Here is a 21,656-nt window from a genome sequence, read left to right as displayed (position 1 = left end):
TTATTTTCCTTGAACAAAAACTAACAAAAAATGGCGGATTGATCTTAAATAATAAAAGATTCGCTATAAGCGATTTGCTAGCGACAATTGCAGAAGGCATTTCGCGGAATGGCTGTTGCATGAGAGTGCAGCCACCTCATATGAATTAATTAAATAAGACAAAATCTGAGCCTATGTGGATGCACTCTCATGCAACAGCTGTTCGGCGAAATGTCTTCTGCGATGGTCCCTAGCAAATCCCTAGTTATGAGACTTATTTTTCATGAAAAAATGCTAAAGACAATCCCTAGGCTCCACTCGCCACGTCCATAGATCGGATCTGTTGGTCCAACCGGTAAGGTTGCAACTTGGGTCAGGTCAGGTCAGGTTGAGCATTTGCTATAAAATGAATTGGAATCAACTTGAACCCGACCCAATTTTATGGTAAAAGCTCAACCAAAAATCCAAAAAATCGACCCAAGTTGCACCCATACGGATCGGCGCCAAATTCCATTGTGAAACCTCTACAAATCGAAGGGTTAGGATCATCCTACAGAAAAGATTTTACCACATGTGGACAAATAATTCATCTCGTGTATAAAATCTTCTCCATATGATGATCCTAACCATTCGATATGTTTGGTGTATGATGGACAGCTCAAAAAGTCAAAACAACAAAACCTCCACTAATCGAAGGGTTAGGATCATCATATGGAGGATTTTCTAGGCACAGGGGACTAACAAATGAATGGTTTTGATCATCTAAATAAGTGGGCCCACACTGTGAAACTTAAGAGCATGCTTGTCTCCTCTCAATCTGCCCTCTCAAATCTCTCTCCTTCTCCCATCGGCCCTACCCTTCTTTCACCACTTGAGACTAGGGGTGCAACTTTGGTCGGGTTCAACCCCAAAAAAATTCGTGTCGAGTCGGGTTGGACCCAACGAATTCCTAATGGGAATCATGGGATCCTCTTTAATCTGAATTGATTCTTTTGTCACACTGTGAGATTTAGAACCATTGAATGGACCAATTCAAGAACAATTGGATAATGACAAAATTAGAAAAGATTGGCCTAGCCACTTCTATCGCCGCCAGGTTAGCTTCGGACAGTGCGTTAGGATTGACTATCTCAGTACCGTTTGGAGCAAAACCAAGCACTTCGCTTACCCAACCGTTGTCTAGGGTACCCGTATGGACATGCAAATCCAAAAGCTGCAGGAACGGTTTTGTTTGACCTTGCCGCGACAGGGCCCATTACCTGAACGACTAGCGCTTTCGGAGTAGCGTGAAATGATCTCTTACGACCATGGTTTTAAATTTCGACCGAAATCCAAAATTTCGGTGGAGACTGAAACCGAAATTTGGCGAAATTTCGGATTTTGGCCTTTACCGAAATTTCTAGAAAAAGTAAATTTAAGGAAAAAAAAAAATTACAAAATTTCGGCCGAAATTTCAAAATTTATTAAATACACTCTTTTAATTTAGGAAAATTTGTTATGAAAATACAAAGTTATAGTTATATTGTTAAGTAAGGGTAGAGTTGCCGAATTTGTAAAAGAGGGGTTGTAAGATTTTTAAAAGACTGAAATACCCCTCTTTAGTTTTACTTTTACTGACCCATTATTTTTACTTTTTAAAAGTCAGGTTTGAGAGGAATTTGCTAGTCACCTTCGCCGATTCCACTTGCTCGGCCTGTGGCCCGTCCTGATGCAAAGATTTGAAGAAGTAAATCGGTGAAAAGGTCGCTAGCAAAAGTAGAAAAAACTATAGTAATCATTACGGTTTATTAGACCCGCTATAGGAGTGGTAAGTTTTAAATGAAAAATTACCGAAAAATGGTAATAAAGAAGGAAAATTACAAACAAAATATGACAATTACCAAAAAAACTAATCATGAAAAGTTATAAACTTATGACAATTACAGAAAAATTAAAACAATACTGTATTTGTGTTTTGATGGGGGCACTCTCGCTTTATGAAAAGTACGGTATGTCCCGCGGATGATCCAAACTGTCCATTAGATGGGCTACAGCCTAAATAGGTTGTGCCCCAAAAATTCATTTCCATAGGTTGATCCTAACCCTCTGATCTGAATGCTAGAGGGTTGATCCTAACCCTCTATAGATCGGAGGGTTAGGATCAACCTATATAAATAACTTTTGGGGTATAATCCATTTAGGCTGTGGTCCATCTAATGGACGGTTTGGATCATCATACGACGTGGGCCACACCGTACTTTTAATAAAGTGAGAGTGCCCTCATCAAAATACAGTAGTGCTGATAACATTTCCCAAATTAAATTTGCCGAGAATTTCTCCCCTTTTTCCTTCAAATTGGAGAAATTTCTCTGGCGAGTTTTGAGGCTGCTACGTCACCGACAAGCGACAAAAATCCACGGCGGTCAAACACCCCATTTTGTTTAAATATCCTACCAAACACACTCGGGCGAATTACTAGAATTACATTCGCTGCTATTTCTCTCAAAATAAGAGAACCAAACAGAGCATTAGGGAACCACATTTTTCACCCCGCAACTACTAGGGAATCACATATTATAAGCCGAAACCACTACGGAACCACATTTTCTATGGCGGAACCATTACGGAACCACATTTTATACCTCGAAACCATTAGGGAACCACATTTTTCAACCCGGAACCACTAGGGAACCACATTTTTCACAACGGAACCAGTAGGGAACCACATTTTATAAGCCGAAACCACTACGGAACCACATTTTCTACGTCGGAACCATTACAGAACCACATTTTTCACCCCGAAACCATTAGGGAACCACAGTTTTCACCCCGGAACCACTTGGGAACCACATTTTATAAGCCGTAACCACTACGGAACCACATTTTCTACGTCGGAACCATTACGGAACCACATTTTTCACCCCGAAATCATTACTGAACCACCTTTTTCACCCCGGAACCCCGAAGGATGCCTATTTTATAAGCCGAAACTACTACGGAACCACATTTTCTACGTCGGAACCATTACGGAACCACATTTTTCACCCCGAAACCATTACTGAACCACTTTTTTCACCCCGGAACCCCGAAGGATGCCTATTTTATAAGCCGAAACCACTACAGAACCACATTTTCTACGTCGGAACCATTACGGAAACACATTTTTCACCTCGAAACCATTAGGGAACCACATTTTTCACCCCGCAACCACTAGGGAAGCACATTTTATAAGCCGAAACCACTAGGGAACCACATTTTCTATGGCGGAACCATTACGGAACCACATTTTATACCTCGAAACCATTAGGGAACCACATTTTTCAACCCGGAACCAGTAGGGATGCCCATTTTATAAGTCGAAACCACTACGGAACCACATTTTCTAAGTCGGAACCATCACGGAACCACATTTTTCACCCCGAAACCATTAGGGAACCACATTTTTCACAACGGAACCGGTAGGTAAGCACATTTTATAAGCCGAAACCACTAGGGAACCACATTTTCTATGGCGGAACCATTACGGAACCACAGTTTATACCTCGAAACCATTAGAGAACCACATTTTTCAACCCGGAACCAGTAGGGATGCCCATTTTATAAGCCGAAACCACTACGGAACCACATTTTCTAACTCGGAACCATTACGGAAACACATTTTTCACCCCGAAACCATTACGGAACCACATTTTTCACCCCGCAACCATTAGGGAAGCACATTTTATAAGCCGAAACCACTACGGAACCACATTTTCTATGGCGAAACCATTACGGAACCACATTTTATACCTCGAAACCATTAGGGAACCACATTTTTCAACCCGAGACCACTAGGGAACCACATTTTTCACCCCGAAACCATTAGGGAACCACATGTTTCACAACGGAACCAGTAGGGAACCACATTTTGTAAGCCGAAACCAATACGAAACCACATTTTCTATGTCGGAACCATTACATTACTACATTTTTCCCCCGAAACCATTAGGGAACCACATTTTCACCCCGGAACCACTAGGGAACCACATTTTATAAGCCGAAACCAGTACGGAACCACATATTGTACGTCGGAACCATTACAGAACTACATTTTTCACCCGAAACCATTAGGGAACCACAGTTTTCACCTTGGAACCACTAGGGAACCACATTTTATAAGCCGAAACCAGTACGGAACCACATTTTCTACATCGGAACCATTACAAAACTACATTTTTCACCCCGAAACCATTAGGGAACCACAGTTTTCACCCCATTAGGGAACCACATTTTATACCTCGAACCCATTAGGGAACCACATTTTTCAGCCCGGAACCAATAGGGAACCACATTTTATAAGCCCAAACCACTACGGAAGCACATTTTCTAAGGCGGAACCATTACGGAACCACATTTTTCACCCCGAAACCATTACGGAACCACATTATTCACAACGGAACCAGTAGGGAACCACATTTTATAAGCCGAAACCACTACGGAACCACATTTTCTATGGCGGAACCATTACGGAACCACATTTTATATGGCGGAACCATTACGGAACCAAGGCCTAAGTAATAGTTCCAATAAGTTTTAAACACAAATGATAGGTCTATGATGACTTTTAAAACCACTAAAATACTGTAATAATATATCAAACACTAGTTCGACTATTGGAACTACAATTTTCAGTCTTGGAACCACTATGTAACCTCTCGAAACCACTAAATTGTGGTTCCAAGGCCTATGTAATGGTTCCAATATGTTCCAAACACTAATGATACAGTCATGATCCCTTTCACAACTAATAAAGTACTCATACAATATACCAACCACTTGGGAACCATAATTTACAGTAATGAAACCACTATTTAACGTCCGAGAAACCACTAAATTGTGGTTCCGAAGCCTAACTATTGGTTCCAAGAGTCCAACTATACATACGAATCCAATCAGGCTTCTCTCTACACACACACAGAGAGAGAGAGAGTTATAGAGAGAGAGAGAGTTACAGAGAGAGAGTTACAGAGAGAGAGAGAGAGAGAGAGAGAGAGAGAGAGAGATAAACATGGTAATATCCAAACAAATAAGCTGCTAGACCATGAGAATATGAAAAAACCTCACAAATAACATGAAAAAAATGAAAACCCAAGAAATCATGAAAACATGAAAACAAAAGAATATGTAAACCCTTTTCAACTAGAGGAGAATGGCCATACTTGGAGTTTGATTATCAACCAAGAAGAAATAATGGTGTTTTCTTCCCAAACGACTGTCTGTTATTCACGTTGGACGAGCTACCAAGGTTTCTAACAATGGTGGTATTTCACGTTGGAACTTCATTTGGGAAGAAGAAAGAAAAAGAGAAGGTGGTAGGTGAAATAGCATAGGGAAAATGGTGTTTTCTTCCCAAATGACTTTCTGTTATTCACGTTCTCAACCTACCAAGGTATCCAATAATGGTGGTATTTCACGTTGGAACTCCATTTGGGAAGAAGAAAGAAAAAGAGAAGGTGGTATGTGAAATAGCATAGGGAAAAGAGCTTCTCAAAAGGGTGGGAAAAACCAAGGGGTATATATGTCCTAAAGACAAAATTTCGTACCCTGACAGCCCCTTTCCTATAATTTTGAAAACTCTACCCTTACTTCACAATATTTTGAAATCTTTGCATTTTCGTCAGAAATTTTCCTTTAATTTATTACCAAATTTCGGAATTTTGGTCGAAATTTTGGAAATTCCAAGTACCGAAACCGGTACTGAAACCGAAAATTTAAACAGTGCTTATGACTAGGTTCACCACATTCGCAAGGGCTACTCACATGATGTGGGGTTGAGTTCGGGTCCGGTTCGGGTTGGCTTTTCCCAACCTGGGTTGAGGGTCTGGGCAACCAGACCCGAGTGAAGCCAGACATTTTTTATGATAAGCTTAAAAAACTGGGGTTGCGTAGGGTTGAACTTGGGTCGGGTCAGGTCAGGTCGGGTTGAACTTGGGCCGACCCGTGTTGCACCACTATGTTAAGACACTAAAAACGTATAAATTCTCATATAAAAGCTTCGCTTTGGTACGAACCCTAGTTTGCTTCATTTTACTCCTTGGAGGCGATTCTCAGCTAAGGAAAAATGGTATTCATCTGAAACTGTTGCTCCTTTTTTCTCCTCTAATGGAAAATCCTCTTTTTGTTTCGCTGATTTCATTCTTCATCCCTTTTCCCCCTTTTGATGTATTTACTTGTATGTATTTCTGACCATGAAATCTTGTAGAGAATACTTTACTGAGAATGATTTTGTGAATTGATGGATTTATCTTTTGATATGGATGTTTATAGGTCTGGATTTATGTTTAACTTCTTGTTTATGATTTCTACTATCATTGTCACCAGAGACTAACCAAATTAAGAACAAAAGCCACTAAATGATGAACTAAATCAGCCACTATAAAAGCTGAATACCTGCTTCTTTCTTGTGTGTGAGAAATAGGAGAGAAAACATTTAAAACAGTCTAATTATAATCACCACATATCATAGTTTTGTATTTGTTGATCCAAAAATGGTTCCCATGTGCTCATAAAACTTAGTGTCAGCTCAATATTCATTTCACCTTTTTAGTATAACTTGGTCTTTTTTGAAACCTAGAAGAAACCCATTTTCTACCCAAAAAACCTGTCTAGATTCATTAAAAAAAAAGGTTTCATTTGTTTTGGATCATTTTTTGCATACATTTCTATATTATTCAAGAATCTTGCTAACAGGAAGGCATACATTGGATCCATTTCTCTGCCATAATCTAATTATAAAGCAATAAGGGATCTAGTAGTATCTCAAACTTCCATTTCAGTTAAAGTCTTGTCGCCCCCGAGTCAATGATAGGAGCTGATCATTGGCTGCAATTTCACATAAAGAGGAGATACCCTTTGTGTGAAGCCGGTTGAAAATTTAAACGTCATTTTATGATAATTACTTCTGCAAAGCTATTCGTTCTCTTTCTCCACTATAACATAGAGTGTTATAGATAAGTTGAAACCTTGAAATAGCCAATTGGAAATTACAAGCACACAACTCATAGGATACTTAGAGGTTTAGGAGAACTACATGGTTTGAAGCATAGTAGTTAAAAAAAAAAATGGTTTCAAAGCTCCCCTATGTCGAAAGAATCTTTGGGCCTTTTCAACTCTCTTCCCCCTTAATTTCTTTTTCTTTCTTTTATCTTTCTCTTTGTATTTCTCTTTCTTTGTATTTTGACCATCTCGGTCCCTTTTCTCAATAAAATCAGTGAACATTAAAAAAAAAACTCCCCTGCGTCGTTGAAGGCTCGCTCGAGTCAAGTCCCCTTTACCTGAATCGGTGAACATTTAAAAAAAAAAAAAAAAACTCCCCTGCGTCATTGAAGGCTCGCTCGAGTCAACTCCCCTTTACCTTACTCGAGTTCTTCTCCAAGTCCGCATGTTGCCATACAAAGTCAACCAAAACTCATTTTGATCTAGTTATGACCGCGTCAACCTAGTACTTGATCACGTCGCATCAAATCAACTAGGTTTGCTTTGGCAGCGTTTTGACCCGCATCTGCATTTTGAAACATTGGTTCAAAGGGTTGTTGTTTATAATATAGGCGTCATAAATGTAACCAATGATTTTAATCTTATTTTTATTATGATAACAAGTCTTTTTTGCAAGTAATATCAGTTCAAACCGTCATGCATGCCCTGTCATACTTGTGTCATTGTCTCTAATGTTTTAAAATTCGGAATCGAATTGTAAATTGTAATAGGGGTCATGCATACCCTGACATACTTGTGTCATTGTCTCTGATGTTTTAAAAATGGGAATCGGATTGTAAATCGTAACAGGGGTCAAATTGTCTTGGATCATTAATTGTATTGTAAATCGTAAGATTCATTAATATTTATATGTATATATACCAAAATATAAACAAATTATGGACAAATTAGAGAATAATAAATAGTCTGTTATTCATTTTTCATACAAATCCATTGATTTAAGTAGAAACTATCATGATTAGTTAGTCAATATTATTATACGAATTGTTTGCTAACAAATTTGTTACATATTAATCATCTCTTTCTCATTCAAAGGTTCAAACCCATGCATATTGGATTCTAATCTTAAAAATAATAAAAGATCCATGATCATACCAATTCTCTAAGTCTCAAATATCAGTTATGAAGAAACCAGTATGGGGCTGATGTTGTCCTCGTTAAAGTCATCTCCCTTCTCAATGTAAGTAATGCCGTCAAGCATATGCATTTTGCTTGACTGGTTCAAACTGGTTCTATTCGCTTGAACTCCGCTTCTTCCTATGTCTCCTTCTCATGAAATAGTTTTCAAAGGCTCTTTCTAACTCCGAAGGGGAAGGGGACCTTTATGAAGAAAGTCTCAATTCTAAGTATAGTATTCTTGATTCATTATAATTTACTTGTAATCTCAACCCTTTGTGATTATATATGATAAATTGGATAGTTTTGTGAGTTTATTCTGGCTTTCTTGGGTCACATTTTTACTGGGGTACAGGATAGAATAATGAGACTCCAATAGTAGCAACTTCTCCTTTTTATTGAAATTTATCACTGGCGATCAAAACCTTTTGCAAGTGCTCTTCTTAGACAATATGATTCCTTGTCAGTACAAGAAGAAAAATCGAAACAATAGAGGCAGTTGGGAGAGATGCCATTAATGTCTGGTATATCTGTCATGTGGGTACTTTGCTAGAGAAGTTTCCATGTCATTTTTAAGGCGTTCATCGTGTTAAGTTCTGTGATAAAAAAAACAAAAATTTTCTGTTTCCTGATTTATTTGTAAATAAAAGACATCTTATCAGTACCATTTGAGAATGACTGAGAGTCGCCACATCTCCAGTAATTATTAGTGCTTTATATTTTCTTTGCTGCAACTGGATTCCTTTTGTAATGCTCATTATTCATGATGAAGGTGAACGTTCCTAAAACAAAGAAAACATATTGCAAGAACAAAGAATGTCGGAAACACACATTACATAAGGTCACTCAGTATAAGAAAGGAAAGGATAGAGTTGCCGCTCAAGGTGAATAGTGCAAGCATTCCACAACTCTTCTTGTCCTTTTTTCTTTTCAGATTTAGCCTTTTTTTTAATGGTAGCCTTCAGATTTAGCCTTTTTTGTGTTCAATTTTGTTATACTTGCAATTTCTCCATGCAGGGAAGCGACGCTACGATCGTAAGCAATCTGGTTATGGAGGGCAAACAAAGCCTGTTTTTCACAAAAAGGCAAGTATAATATTTAGATACCATCAACTTATTAGTCAAGATGAATGTAGATTGAATGGGTTTTATTATGATTTGCGATTTTGTAGGCCAAAACTACAAAAAAGATTGTGCTAAGGCTACAGTGCCAAAGCTGTAAACATGTCTCCCAGCATCCAATCAAGGTGAGGTGTACTGGTGAAGTGTCTATCTGCTGCATTTTATCTTCTCCTAAAAAGTGCAAGTGCATCAATTTGTCGTCATTTTTCTATTGCATATGTTTCTGAAAATAAAAATATTTTGAAAAATTGGGTTCAAATGTCTACTTGTTCAAAGTTACTGGAAAAAAATGTTAATTCATGTACTTGCGCTTGGCTAATAGTCAACCCATTTGTAGTTGGCGAGGCAGTCGGGCTCGCTCGTAGTGGGGTGGATAGGCCATTTGTAGAGTTCTTTGATTTTCTCCCTCCTCGCCTCTTTTAATAAAAGGCTGCAAATTGAAAAAAAAAAAAAAAAAAAAACAAAAATGTTCATGTGCTTTTCTATTTAATTTGTAACACTGTATTGGCTTTATGCAATATGGTAATTGACCTTAGTTTGCAAACTCCCACACCTCATCTTCTACTTGCCCAAGTTGACTCCCTTTTATCTCAGCCGCATTATTGTCCGAGTCCGCATTTTGCCTTACAAAGTCAATCAAAACTCCTTTTGACTCCCCCAATTGTGATTGTGTTCACCGAGTACCCAGCCCCGTCAACTACGATTTGCTTTGACCGCATTTTAATGTGCATCAGCATTTTAAACACTGTGACTGATGCTTATATGATTACACTTTCAGCGATGCAAACACTTTGAAATCGGAGGGGACAAGAAAGGAAAGGGGACTTCTCTTTTCTAGGGGTATGCATCTGATTTTTGGCACACTTAGTTTCTATTCTCTGTTCTTTTTAGAAAACCCATTTCAGTTCTTTCTAGTAGTGGATTTCTGGTATTTGGTATTTATTTTGTGTGATTTGCAGTACATTATTGAATTGTAGGAGTAGTGGCAAGAATTTGTTGCTTTGGAAAGGCAGTATCTTTTGAATTATTGATTTGTTTTAGTATTGGAAAGGCGGTATCTTGTTACTTTGGAAAGGCAGTTGTTGCGGCCTTTCGGCCCTCCTTCGGTCCGTGTGTGTGTGTGTGTAGGTGCGGGTTTGCCAGCCTCTCCCAAGGCAAGGATCAGAAATTAAAATAGAAGGGGGTGGTCTGAGGACTGAAACCTCTTCGTCCCCTGGGATTGGATTTCAAGCGATTGAGAAGAAGGGAGCGTCACTTCTTCCTTGGGTTCCATTGCCTTTACACAGATGGAAAGGACTTTTCATGTGGGAAGCGCGGCGTTTGCCTTACCAGCGCAAAACAAAAGGAATTCAAGAGTGAGGAGGGGGCGTCCCCCACACGCGCATAGCGTGGAAGACCCTCAGATTCGGTAGACCGTCCGACTCAAAGCAAATGACATAACAAGCACCGACCCTACGCCAATGCGAGGGATATAAACGACTAAAGAGAGAGACTCACCGGGGAAGATGAATCCATTGCTTCTTAAATCCTAGTTACAGCTACAGAAAAGTAAAAGGTACAGGTACTGGAAAGTATAGAGATAAAGATAAAATGCTAATATATGATTTTGGATTTGGTTCTGGGAACTCTTCTTTGGAGACGGATGCCTCATTATATAGCTTTATTCGGGTAACAACTCATCATTACCCCACGTTCTGCTTGGAGGGAAGCTTTTTTATAATTACCCATGATGGATCACCTTATTTTCACATCCTCCATAGTCTAGGTGGCCATTCTCCACCTTTCCACGACCGGCAATAGACATGCCACATCTTTAAGCCATTTCCCTATATATCTATTAAGTGCCATCGTGGCACGTGATTGAGTTGACCCAGTCTGCGTGAACTGTCACTCGTTTATTTGGTCATCTACGACCGATAAAACCCAGTGTAAACAGCAGTATCTTTTGAATGGGTGATAAGAAAATCAAACTGGGTTTTGGGCAATTTAATGATAATTAAAGGCAGGCAATCTTTTAGGGCAATTTGGGTACAATTTTTGCAGAAATTTAGAGTCTAATCCATGATTGTGTTTATAGGTGTTTGTCAATTGGGTTAAATTAGAGATATAATGGGTGCTTCTAGTTTCCTAACTAATGGCATGGGATTGTATTAGTCGAAATATTAGAGGTGGTGTGAAATGCACAGGACCAAGTACAAGAATAAACGGCCGAAACTTCAGTTGTTTGGTAACTGGGATTGTTCAAACAGTGTGGTCCTGTTACACCCATTTTGGGTTTAGTTGGTCATGAAAGACCGAATTCTTAAGTTGCAATTCATTTGGACTGGGTCGATAATGTTATTTGGACAGGCATAGGGGAACATGGATGTACCGGGACCCAAAAGGTTGGGCATTTATTCAAAGGTTTCCCCAAGAGCGTGTTTACCTTTAAAGCCAATCAGTCAGGTGGGATTAAATTATCAAGACACCATTTGGATAGACTGATTCAAAGATGTTGCACCACAATTGCCAATTGTGAGAAGGTGGAGGATAACCACCTAGAAAATGGAGGCCGTGAGAGTAAGGGAACCCAACATGGGCAATTACCAAAAAGTTCCCTCCAAGAGAACGTGGGGTAATGATGAGTGGTTACCTGAAAAAAGCTATGTAAGGAGAGGTCTGTCTCCAAGGAAGAGGTCCCAGAACTAAATCCAAACATGTTTTAGCATTTTATTCTTTTAGCGTTGTACTTTTTTCTTTTCTGTAGCATCTGGATTAAGGAAGCAATGAATTCATCTTTCCAGGTAAGTGTTTCTCTTTAATTCAACTATCCCTCGCATTGGTGTCCTGTCTGTGTCGTTCCAACATTTAGCTTGAATCAGACGGCATGTTGGCCATGACAGTCGTTTGCATTCGCGTGCATCGATGGCGTCATTTGCGTTCTGCACGCATTGACATTTGGCCAATCGTGACACGTTTACGTTTTGCGCGTGTCGACGTGTCGTTCATCTTCTGCGCGTGTCGACATCCCCACATCTGGTGTTGCTTATGCACTTAGAAAGTCTTTTCTGTTTATGTAAAGGCAGAGGAGCCCAAGGAAGAAGTGTCGTTCCCCTCTTCTTAATCACCTGAAATCCAATCCCAAGGGATGGAAACGTTTCAGTTGTCGAACCCCTCGAATTGAGATTTTTGATTTTTTTGCCTCGATTGAGGCTGGCACGCCCGCGCACCAATCACACACACAGCTCCGCACACGGTTGCACGGGCCGTGCCATAGCATCTCCAGACCAAACAATTCCCCATCATTGTATTCCCCACCCAAGAAGTCTTTCATTGTAAATCTAAATGAACTGCGAAATGATATATTGTCCCCCTTTCATCGGCGACCTCCTGTAGTGTAAAAAGTGTTGTCATATTACACTAATTGGGGTGGCCCGGGGAAAGGATGGCCCCATTGTATCCACTTCACCATAATGCATTTAACACTGCCCCTCAGTTTAGCATAACTCGTGAAAATATTAAAATCATCAATGAATGAAGCATGATTATGGTCTTAACTGTGTGAAACAAAAAGGGAATGTTGTAAACAACAATCTAATGTCTTTAGGGTGAAATAATATTTATAGAGTATAGCTTGTTTTTCTTTTTGTTTTGTTTTTTTAATCTTGTTTATTTGTCATCAATACTAAGGGGCTGTTTGGATGCCTAGATTTTACAAGCTAAAACTTCGATTTTACAGTCCTAAGAATGTACAATCCAGGTTTTACCTTATAAAATCCAGGTTTTAGCTTGTAAAATTCAAGATTTTATAATTCTGGATTATATAGTACTTGTATCCAAGAGACCCCTTCTCTTGTCCTTATCTCCCTCAGCACTTCCTGTCCTGTCCTTCCTCACCATTGGAGGCTAATATTCTATGGAAAAAATTATGACTGCTAAACATGGCCTTTAGGCCCGCTTTGTATTGCAGTAAAAAACATTTTTAATGGTGATTTGTCTTCCTTGGTAAATTTTTTCTTTCCATAATTTAGAGGAAATGAATGATTATGGCTAATTTACAGGGATGTCATCATAGATCAAAGGCCACTAAAAGTAAAATTTGAAAAGGATTTATTCTAGTTATATTTTTTGTGTATAAAATAGAAGGAAATTTTAGAAATATTTTTCCTTTCCAAACTTTTCTAGAAAATTCATGCATGCTTCGATTCAGGGGGTGTGGTTATTTTCGATATTGACTCCCATTTTATATGTTGCCATTGCTGCCGCTAGTGAAGCTCGAATTTCGTTGGTATTCGAGTTTGTCTGGTTTTGTAGAAAATGAAAAAGGGAGAAGAAGTAATTGCAAACTTCTCTACTCAACTAAGCCTTTGTCTCAAACTAGTTGGGTCGGCTAAATGAATTCTTTAGACAATTTTTATGAAAATAGAAGAAAATGATCCATGTAGACGAATCCAACTAGTGTCCGGATTAGACTTAGTCACTTTGAGCCGGGTAAACTACTCAAAACATAGAAAATTTTCAATTACAATCCAACCTACCCAAAACATAATTGAAAAGAATATGCGTAGCTGGGGAATATAGAATTTTTTTGAGAAATTTTTTCCCTACAGTATGAATTTCCACCGTTTGGTAAACTTCTCATTGAAAATTTCTTCCGAAATTAAAAAATTTCTCCATTTTCAAGGAAAATAAAAAACCCACTAGATCCCATAATTTCCCCCATGGAATTCTACTTTCAACAACAAAAAATTCAATTATTTTTTCCTCGATCCAAACACTCAGGGTGCAAAAAACGAAAGGAAAAAAGGCTAATAAAAAGTTGAAGTTGTGGGCCAACATGTTGGATCGAGAACATAGACCATTTGGTCGGGAGCATGGTTTTAACTTTCGGACTGAAATTTCATTAATTTTGGCCGAAATTTCGAGAAAGATTACGAAATAAAGATTATAATTTTTTTTAATAAATATTTTAAAAAATATAAAATTAAAGATTACAAAATTTAGCCCAAAATTTTGGAATTTTGGTCCGAAAATTTTAAATTAATTAAATAATATTTTTTAACTATTACCAAATTTCGGATTTTGCCAAAATTTTTGATTTCGGTGGGTCCGAAATCAGTACCGAAACCGAAATTTAAAACCTTGGTCGGGGGTTAGAAATTCACATGATCTAAAAGGAGGCCAACATCATTGGTTCATCGGACTTAGAATCCACTCTCCCCCTTGATGGTACATCGATGTGTCTATGTGTATTGTTGTAGGAAAAAAAATTATGGAAACAAAAATATTTCCATTGACAATAATATTTCATGGAAAAAAAATTCCAGGGCCTGGTTTGTTTGTAATTTAGGCACTGTTTAGATTTTAAGAATTTTTAGAAATGCATGGAAAGGAAAAATGTTACTAAAATTTCCCTGTTTTTTTTTTTCTGCACAAGAGATAACATGAACCAACCCTATTCAATTTTTATTTAGAGGTACCATCATTTCTCTCTAAAATGTGAGAAGAGAAAATTTTCTAGGGAGACAAAATTTTGACAGTAAAAATTTTCTTGCAATCCAAATTGGGCTTAGTGTTTGTAATTTCCCATAAAAATAGGTAAAAAGATTATTTTAGAAAAAAAATCTATTGTGACAAAGGTCACCAAACACTGAAAATTTATTTCCCATGGAAATGTTTTTCTTAGCAAAAGTTTTTCATATAAAAAGTGTTGGACAACGGATACCGACTCCCATGAGACTCCACCGTTTAAAATCTCTGGTCGGAGATTGAGGTAAAATGGTGGGAGTCGCCATCGGAAGTTGACCTCGCAAACGGGTGGGCCTGGCCTGGTTTCACCCAACCCATACGGTCTGGGTGGTATGGGCCGGGTCATAGACGACGTCGAATTTTACGGGTCACAATTTGGTGAACCCGGACCCCACCCGTACTGGCAGGGTGGACCTGTGGGTCGCATGGTTTTTTTGCCCTTTTTATACTCACACTATAATAGGATGATCCAACCCATCCATGTGATGGGCCGTAACGTAGATAAGTTGTGCCATAAAAATCATTTCCATAGGATGATCCTAGCGCTCTGATCTATGGGTTATTGAAACCTCTATAGATCGGTGTGGTAGGATCATCCTATGGAAATGAATTTTGGGGCACAACCTATTTACGTTGTGTTTCATCACATGGATGGTTTAGATCATCCTATGATGTGGAATGCGGGACTATAAAGGCTTACACCATATAAAATCTCGATCGTTTGGGTCTTTCCGGGCACCCGCAGGTCCACCCGGCTCAGCCCAGTTTTGAAGGGACCCCTACGGGCCGGGTCAAATCTCAACGGGTCACTAATTTAGTGACCCGGACCCGTAAATTACGGGTGGGCTGGGTGGACCCGTGGGTTCGGGTCACTGTTTGCTGGGTCTAATTGGAAGTGGGAGAAACTATATTGTGAAACTGTGAAAGGCCGTGCATGCACATGCAAACACCCCCCTAAGCAGGGGAGGCCATTTTTTTGAGTGATCTAAACCGTTCATCTGTTGGGCTCTGATATAGATAGGGTGTGCCCAGAAAATTTTCTCTAGAGGATGTTCCTAACCCTCCGATTTGTGGAGGTTTAAATGGACATCACCATGTAAAAACCTCCACATTTTGGAGGGTTAGGATCATCCTTTTGAGAAGATTTTCTAGGCACACCCTATCTAAATCGGGGGCCCAACAATTGAACGGTTTAGATTACCTAAGAAAGGGGGCCCCACTGTTTTTATTGTAGGATTGTCTGTTTGTCCCACTAGATCATCTCACCCGATCACCAATAATAACGTACCACGTGTACGGTGATGACAGCCTAACCCTTGACCAAAAGCAAACCCTAACCCTAGTCGGAAGTTGGATGGAAAACCCTATCTCCAACCCAGCTGATATAAATAGAACCAGAGAAACGAAGACACAGGAAAAAAAAAAGGGGGTGCGGAGTAGAGAAGAGAGGGGTGGAAAAGGATGCAGATCTTTGTGAAAACCCTAACGGGAAAGACCATAACCCTAGAAGTCGAATCCAGCGATACCATCGACAATGTCAAAGCCAAGATTCAGGACAAGGAAGGTTTGCATTTTCTCTCCATTTTCTGAACCCATAACCCTAACCCTAACTTTCGATCTTCTCCGCGTATGCAGTTTCTCTCCATTTCCTAAAACCCTAACCCTAACTTTCGACTCTTCGCCACATATGTAGATTGTCTCCATTTCCTAAAACCCTAACCCTAACTTTCATCTCTTCGCTTTTATACTTCTTCCTTATCTTCGATGTTACCAGATTATAGTGACTCCATTTCCTTCTCGTTAAAACCCTAACCCTAGTTTCATTCCATCCCTTATTTTCTTCTTCTTTCTTGAGAATACATCTAACGGTATCATAGAAATAAAAAACCGACTAATGGATGATTTTCATGATAAAACCCTAACCTTATATTCATTGGATTCTTTAGGCCCTGTTTGGATTGTAAGGAAAAAATTTTGGACGGAAAATTACTTTGGGCATTTTTTTCTTTCTATAATTTACAGGGAAATGATGTGATTAGAGTTCATTTTAGGGTAAAAAAATCACAAATTGAAGGGCCCTTTAGGTAAAATTTGAATAGGATTGGTTATAGAAATCATTTTTAGTATTGAAAAAAGTTGGAACATTTAGAAATAATTTTCCTTTCCAAACTTTTTCTGAAATTTCTTGCAATCCAAACAGGGCCTTATTTTCTTCTTCTTTCTAATCTGAAACTGACTAAAGGTATCATAGAAAAGAAATTGACTAACGGATGATTTTCAGGAATTCCTCCTGACCAGCAGCGCCTAATCTTCGCGGGTAAACAGCTTGAGGATGGCCGTACTCTCGCCGACTACAATATCCAGAAAGGTTCCTAGATTCTCACCTTTTTTTTTTAACTTGAATTTCTTGCCTTATAGACCGATATATGTTTAATTTTCTGATGCTGCTTCTTTTTTTGCTATCCTTAACAATTTTTTGACCTTTGATTGATTGGAATCATGGAATTCATTGCAGAATCGACGCTGCATCTTGTTCTAAGACTTCGCGGTGGGATTATTGAACCCTCTCTGATGGCGTTGGCCAGGAAGTATAACCAAGACAAGATGATATGCCGAAAGTAAGTATTATTTCTCTTTCTGTCTCTCGTTTTGTTTCTTTGGGAATTGGAAGGTGTAAGGGGTTCCTTTCCGTGATTTTTGCTTGTAATTGTATCCCTTTTATGCAAAATTTGATGCGTATAAGTAAGTTTTCTTTACGATTTTCTCATGAAGAAGCAATGTCACTTGCGGGGCAGTCTCTCTGTAGTAGAATTGAGGATCATGTTACATTTTTTCAAAGTAGGAATTTTAATTTTTAATATGAACTAGATATTTTTACAGAAATCACTTTGATGTCCAATGGGTTACTAGAATCAAGTGGTGGGTGTTGTGTTGTCATTCTCTTTGAACTTATTTTAATAAAGCTCACAAACCGCAGTATTTTGGTGGTAGAATTGAGGATCTTGTTACATTTTTTCAAAGTTGGAATTTTTAATATGAGATAGATCTTTTTAAAGAAATCACTTTGATGCCCAATGGGTCACTAGAATCAAGTGGTGGGTGTTGTGTTGTCATTCTCTTTGAACTTATTTTAATAAAGCTCACAAACCGCAGTATCTTGGTAGTAGAATTGAGGATCTTGTTACATTTTTTCAAAGTTGGAATTTTTAATATGAAATAGATCTTTTTAAAGAAATCACTTTGATACCATGTGGGTCACTAGAATCAAGTGGTGGGTGTTGTGTTGTCATTCTCTTTGAACTTATTTTAATAAAGCTCGCAAACCGCAGTATCAACACTCACCCACGTATATGTATGTGTGTCTATATATATATATATATATATATATATATATATATATATATATATATGCATTCTACAAATAATTCTCCTTGAATTGGTCGGGATTTAGCCACCAATCAAATTCTCTCATTTTGTACTCTAATGTACATCATGTGATTGGAATCTTGAAAAATCCATTTAGCTGATTTGGGCTTATATTTCCACTGTGAGCGGGGTGTCAGGAAAGTGGACAGACTAATTAGTGTCGAGACAACACCGCAGAATACATCGGACAATGATGATAGGACTATGGGACCTGCCGATGGAATTAAGCCCTTGAGCGCGGTACTTTGAATGTTCCGCTAGGGTTTGTCTGACGGGATCGACTCCAAAAGATTGGTGGCCCTATGTATTTGAAGAAACGTGTGGATCGTAAGTTGGTGTGAAAATATGTCGCGTGGGATTTAATATAATAATTCAATAGAATTTGGCCATTTAAATTTTCCAAAATGTGTTTGAATTACGTGCACGGTAATACGATTGTGTGTACGCAATATACTTAACTAGACAATTCGTTTTAGTGAACTTATTGGTATGGGACATAGGGCACTATATTGTTAAGATTGGCAAATGCCCATGATGGGACTCATAAGTTTTAGAGGTACGCAAAGAGGCCCCAAGTCTAGGCATGCAGCGTACCTTTGTGGCTTTCACTATAATATTGCTAATTGAATTCTTTCAAAGAATTGAGTACAAAGTAAACAATTTGAGATGTTTTAATATCATTAAAAAAAAAACATTTTAATTTTGCAGCTTAATGTTTGTTCATTTCATCATATTTTCTGAAATAGCTGCCATTGTCCGAGGTGCCGTATCTAGTTCTGAAATACATCTGATGGTGTCTTCTGTTTTTTCAGATGCTATGCGCGCCTACATCCTCGGGCTGTAAACTGCAGGAAAAAGAAATGTGGCCACAGCAATCAGGTGTGAATTTAGTGTTCTCTCATTCACATTTCAAACTATGTTTCTATAATTCAATATGATGCATTACTGAAAGACTCCTATTGCTTATTTTTCTGTTGGGATTTTGGATTTCAGTTGAGGCCAAAGAAGAAGATCAAGTAAATTTAACTTAATGGGGGTTAAGAGGTGACGCGGTAGGCCCAAAGAAGACACACACCTTGTTTGTTTTATGCCCTTCTTACGTACTAAAGAGGAGGAATTAAAGTTGGGGAACTTGAGCACTGGTTGCTATTTCTTTCTTATCTTCTGGACTTTTAGTTGAGACCTTATCCTGCTGTTTTACCTTTTAGATTCGTTGTGTCTATCATGGGATTGTGATGCTAAGATTGTTGGTAGTGTTATTCGGAAACCAAAAATCATGTGATTGTGTGATTGCTGCTTATGGATTTTCTGTTTATCTCACTTTTGTCTTATTCTGAATGCCAATCTGTTCTATTATTTAGGTCTATGCCCTTTTTCAACTCTTTTGCTTAAGAGTGTTCATCACCAACCGAATGTTCCTCATTTCTAACAGACTTGCTCAGAATCATTGCAGTGGCAAAAATGCAAAAATCTTAGAGTAAGTCTTTTAGAATTTGAAATACAAGTTTATAAACGAAAAGCTGATTGTCAATATTTCAACTGAGTTAATTTTTGTTACAGATTTCGGTAATATTTCCTACACATGTGTAGAGAGTTCTCTACACACTAGCTTAAAATACAGTGGGGCCCACATTGTTTTGGGTGATCCAAGCCATCCATTTTAAAGGCCCTCACATAGATAGGGTGTCTACAAAAAATCAGATCCATAGGATCATCCCAACCCTACCATTTGTGAAAATAAAATGGATGTCTTTAAACCTTCACAAATTAGTTCATTTTTTGCCTCCAAAGTTCGAATGGTTAGGATGATCCTATGTATCTGATTTTTTGTGGACACCCTATCTATGAGAGGGCCTTAAAAATGAATGGTTTGGATCACCCAAATAATGTGGCCCCCACTGTATTTTAAGCTAGCGTGTAGATAACTTATCTAGGATGATCTGGCCACAGCCTAAATAGTTTGTGCCCCAAAAATCATTTCCGTAGTTTGATCCTAACCCTTTGATCTGTAGAGGGTTAGGATCAACTCTCTCTCTCTCTCTCTCTCTCTCTGTGGGTACTTTACATGAAGACTACTGGGATACTGCTAAGTGACTAACCCAACCTTGACAGCCAAACACGCTATGGGTTCACCGCTGCTCTACTAGAAGACTACTACCCTATTATTCCTTGCCTCAACTGGTTTCATTTCCTTCATTGGTTCGTTGACCCAAAGGGCATCCCTACTCCCTAGTAGGTGCCGTCAAATTTCTTGAAGGTCCTGTCCGCCAAACAGCCCTGTTAGATCTCCTGCAAAATGAAGACTTCATGATGAAAACCGCGGCAAAAAAATGCCAGGAATTGTGTGGTTTACCTCCCACAAGTTCTAACAATTTTTATGTCCTTTCCTGTTCGTCCGTTTTTTTACCAGGAAGCCTCAGAAATCTGAAAATATTGGTGGGTTTTGCAGGGCATAATGAGCTTAGCTAAGACTTAAATGAGAGGGAAAATGGCTATTGAGAAGATTGATAGGTTTAGCAGGGGATGGTTTTTCTTTTGCAGCTTTAAGCGAACTAATGAAGAGGATGATGGTCCCCATTCTCCACAATTTCAATTTCTAATGCTTACCCAAACATTAGAATCAGAATTGAAAGAGATTACGTTTAGCAGGAGAATAGGAATATGAATGTAACGTGATGTCCATTCCAATTAGTGATTCGGACAATCCAAACACACCACCCTAAGAAGGAACAGAATAAAAATATTAAAACACCAAACAAGAAAAATTCTACAAAAGAAGCACAGTAGCATGGAAGAAAGAATTTCCTACAAAAGAAATGAAACTCAAAAAAGCATACAAATGAGGGATGTGGGTGTATCACATTGCTTTGCAACAGAATTAAAAGGATATAATTTTACACTTACTTTCTAAAAAATCTTCAGTAGGGCGTATCACATTGCTTTGCAACAGAAGACCTTAATATCCAACAAAAATTATGAATTTTTGCACACCATCACCTCAGGATTGAGGTGATTGAGATGTTTGTAAGAGATCACCTCATGTTGGAGGTATTTTTAAAATGAGAAGTGATATATCCGCCCCTTTTGATTATTTGATTACTGTTTTATTTACAGATCAGATTAGTTGCACTGTTTTCAGATTCATGTTCTACCATGTCATCAGATTTAGATTTATTAAAGGTAGAATACGAATTTTCTGATATCCCTATATAACGGATGAAGAAGAAGAAAGAGAGATGGGTTTGCCAACGTGAATCTATTGTTGCAAAAAGGAGTAAGATGCCGTCGTTTCTATATGAAATAGAGTCAGGCTAACTAAGTATTATTAATAATCAAGAGTAAAACATGGAAGCGCGAAGAGGGTGATTAGTGGCCAGGAAGGCATTGTAATCACTGTCTTCGCCGTAATTAATAATAAGATAAAAGACTTTATTGGGTCGATTCAATAGAATCAATACCCAATCCCATGACTTGGTTTCAGAATTTTTAAGG

General features: G+C 38.4%; 2 protein-coding genes across 2 annotated transcripts; both read left to right on the top strand.

Annotated features, from left to right (window-relative positions):
- The first annotated feature begins 5,905 nt into the window (after positions 1 to 5,905).
- Positions 5,906 to 10,257, top strand: LOC143876409 (large ribosomal subunit protein eL42). The gene is made up of 5 exons (XM_077378106.1): positions 5,906 to 6,061; positions 8,882 to 8,993; positions 9,127 to 9,194; positions 9,281 to 9,355; positions 10,009 to 10,257. Exons 1-5 carry the CDS (start codon positions 6,059 to 6,061, stop codon positions 10,066 to 10,068), a joined length of 318 nt encoding a protein of 105 aa, XP_077234221.1. The 5' UTR covers positions 5,906 to 6,058; the 3' UTR covers positions 10,069 to 10,257.
- Positions 10,258 to 16,122: 5,865 nt separating this feature from the next.
- LOC143876400 (ubiquitin-ribosomal protein eL40 fusion protein) lies at positions 16,123 to 19,484 on the top strand. The gene is made up of 5 exons (XM_077378103.1): positions 16,123 to 16,302; positions 17,020 to 17,106; positions 17,254 to 17,356; positions 18,977 to 19,043; positions 19,158 to 19,484. Exons 1-5 carry the CDS (start codon positions 16,200 to 16,202, stop codon positions 19,182 to 19,184), a joined length of 387 nt encoding a protein of 128 aa, XP_077234218.1. The 5' UTR covers positions 16,123 to 16,199; the 3' UTR covers positions 19,185 to 19,484.
- The last annotated feature ends 2,172 nt before the right edge of the window (positions 19,485 to 21,656 follow it).

Source organism: Tasmannia lanceolata, unplaced genomic scaffold, assembly GCF_043159265.1.
Source record: "Tasmannia lanceolata isolate RefF3 unplaced genomic scaffold, GAP_Taslan_0.1 ptg000002l, whole genome shotgun sequence".
Lineage (NCBI taxonomy): Eukaryota > Viridiplantae > Streptophyta > Magnoliopsida > Canellales > Winteraceae > Tasmannia > Tasmannia lanceolata.
This window is presented reverse-complemented; position numbering and strand designations above follow the sequence as displayed.

Excerpts from the sequence above, each read along its gene's own strand:
- LOC143876400 (XM_077378103.1), top strand. The coding sequence starts at position 16,200 with ATGCAGATCTTTGTGAAAACCCTAACGGGAAAGACCATAACCCTAGAA. Across the intron at positions 16,303-17,019 it reads CAAGATTCAGGACAAGGAAG|GAATTCCTCCTGACCAGCAG; the intron begins GTTTGCATTTTC and ends GATGATTTTCAG. Across the intron at positions 17,107-17,253 it reads CGACTACAATATCCAGAAAG|AATCGACGCTGCATCTTGTT; the intron begins GTTCCTAGATTC and ends AATTCATTGCAG.
- LOC143876409 (XM_077378106.1), top strand. Across the intron at positions 9,195-9,280 it reads AGCCTGTTTTTCACAAAAAG|GCCAAAACTACAAAAAAGAT; the intron begins GCAAGTATAATA and ends GCGATTTTGTAG. Across the intron at positions 9,356-10,008 it reads TCTCCCAGCATCCAATCAAG|CGATGCAAACACTTTGAAAT; the intron begins GTGAGGTGTACT and ends TTACACTTTCAG.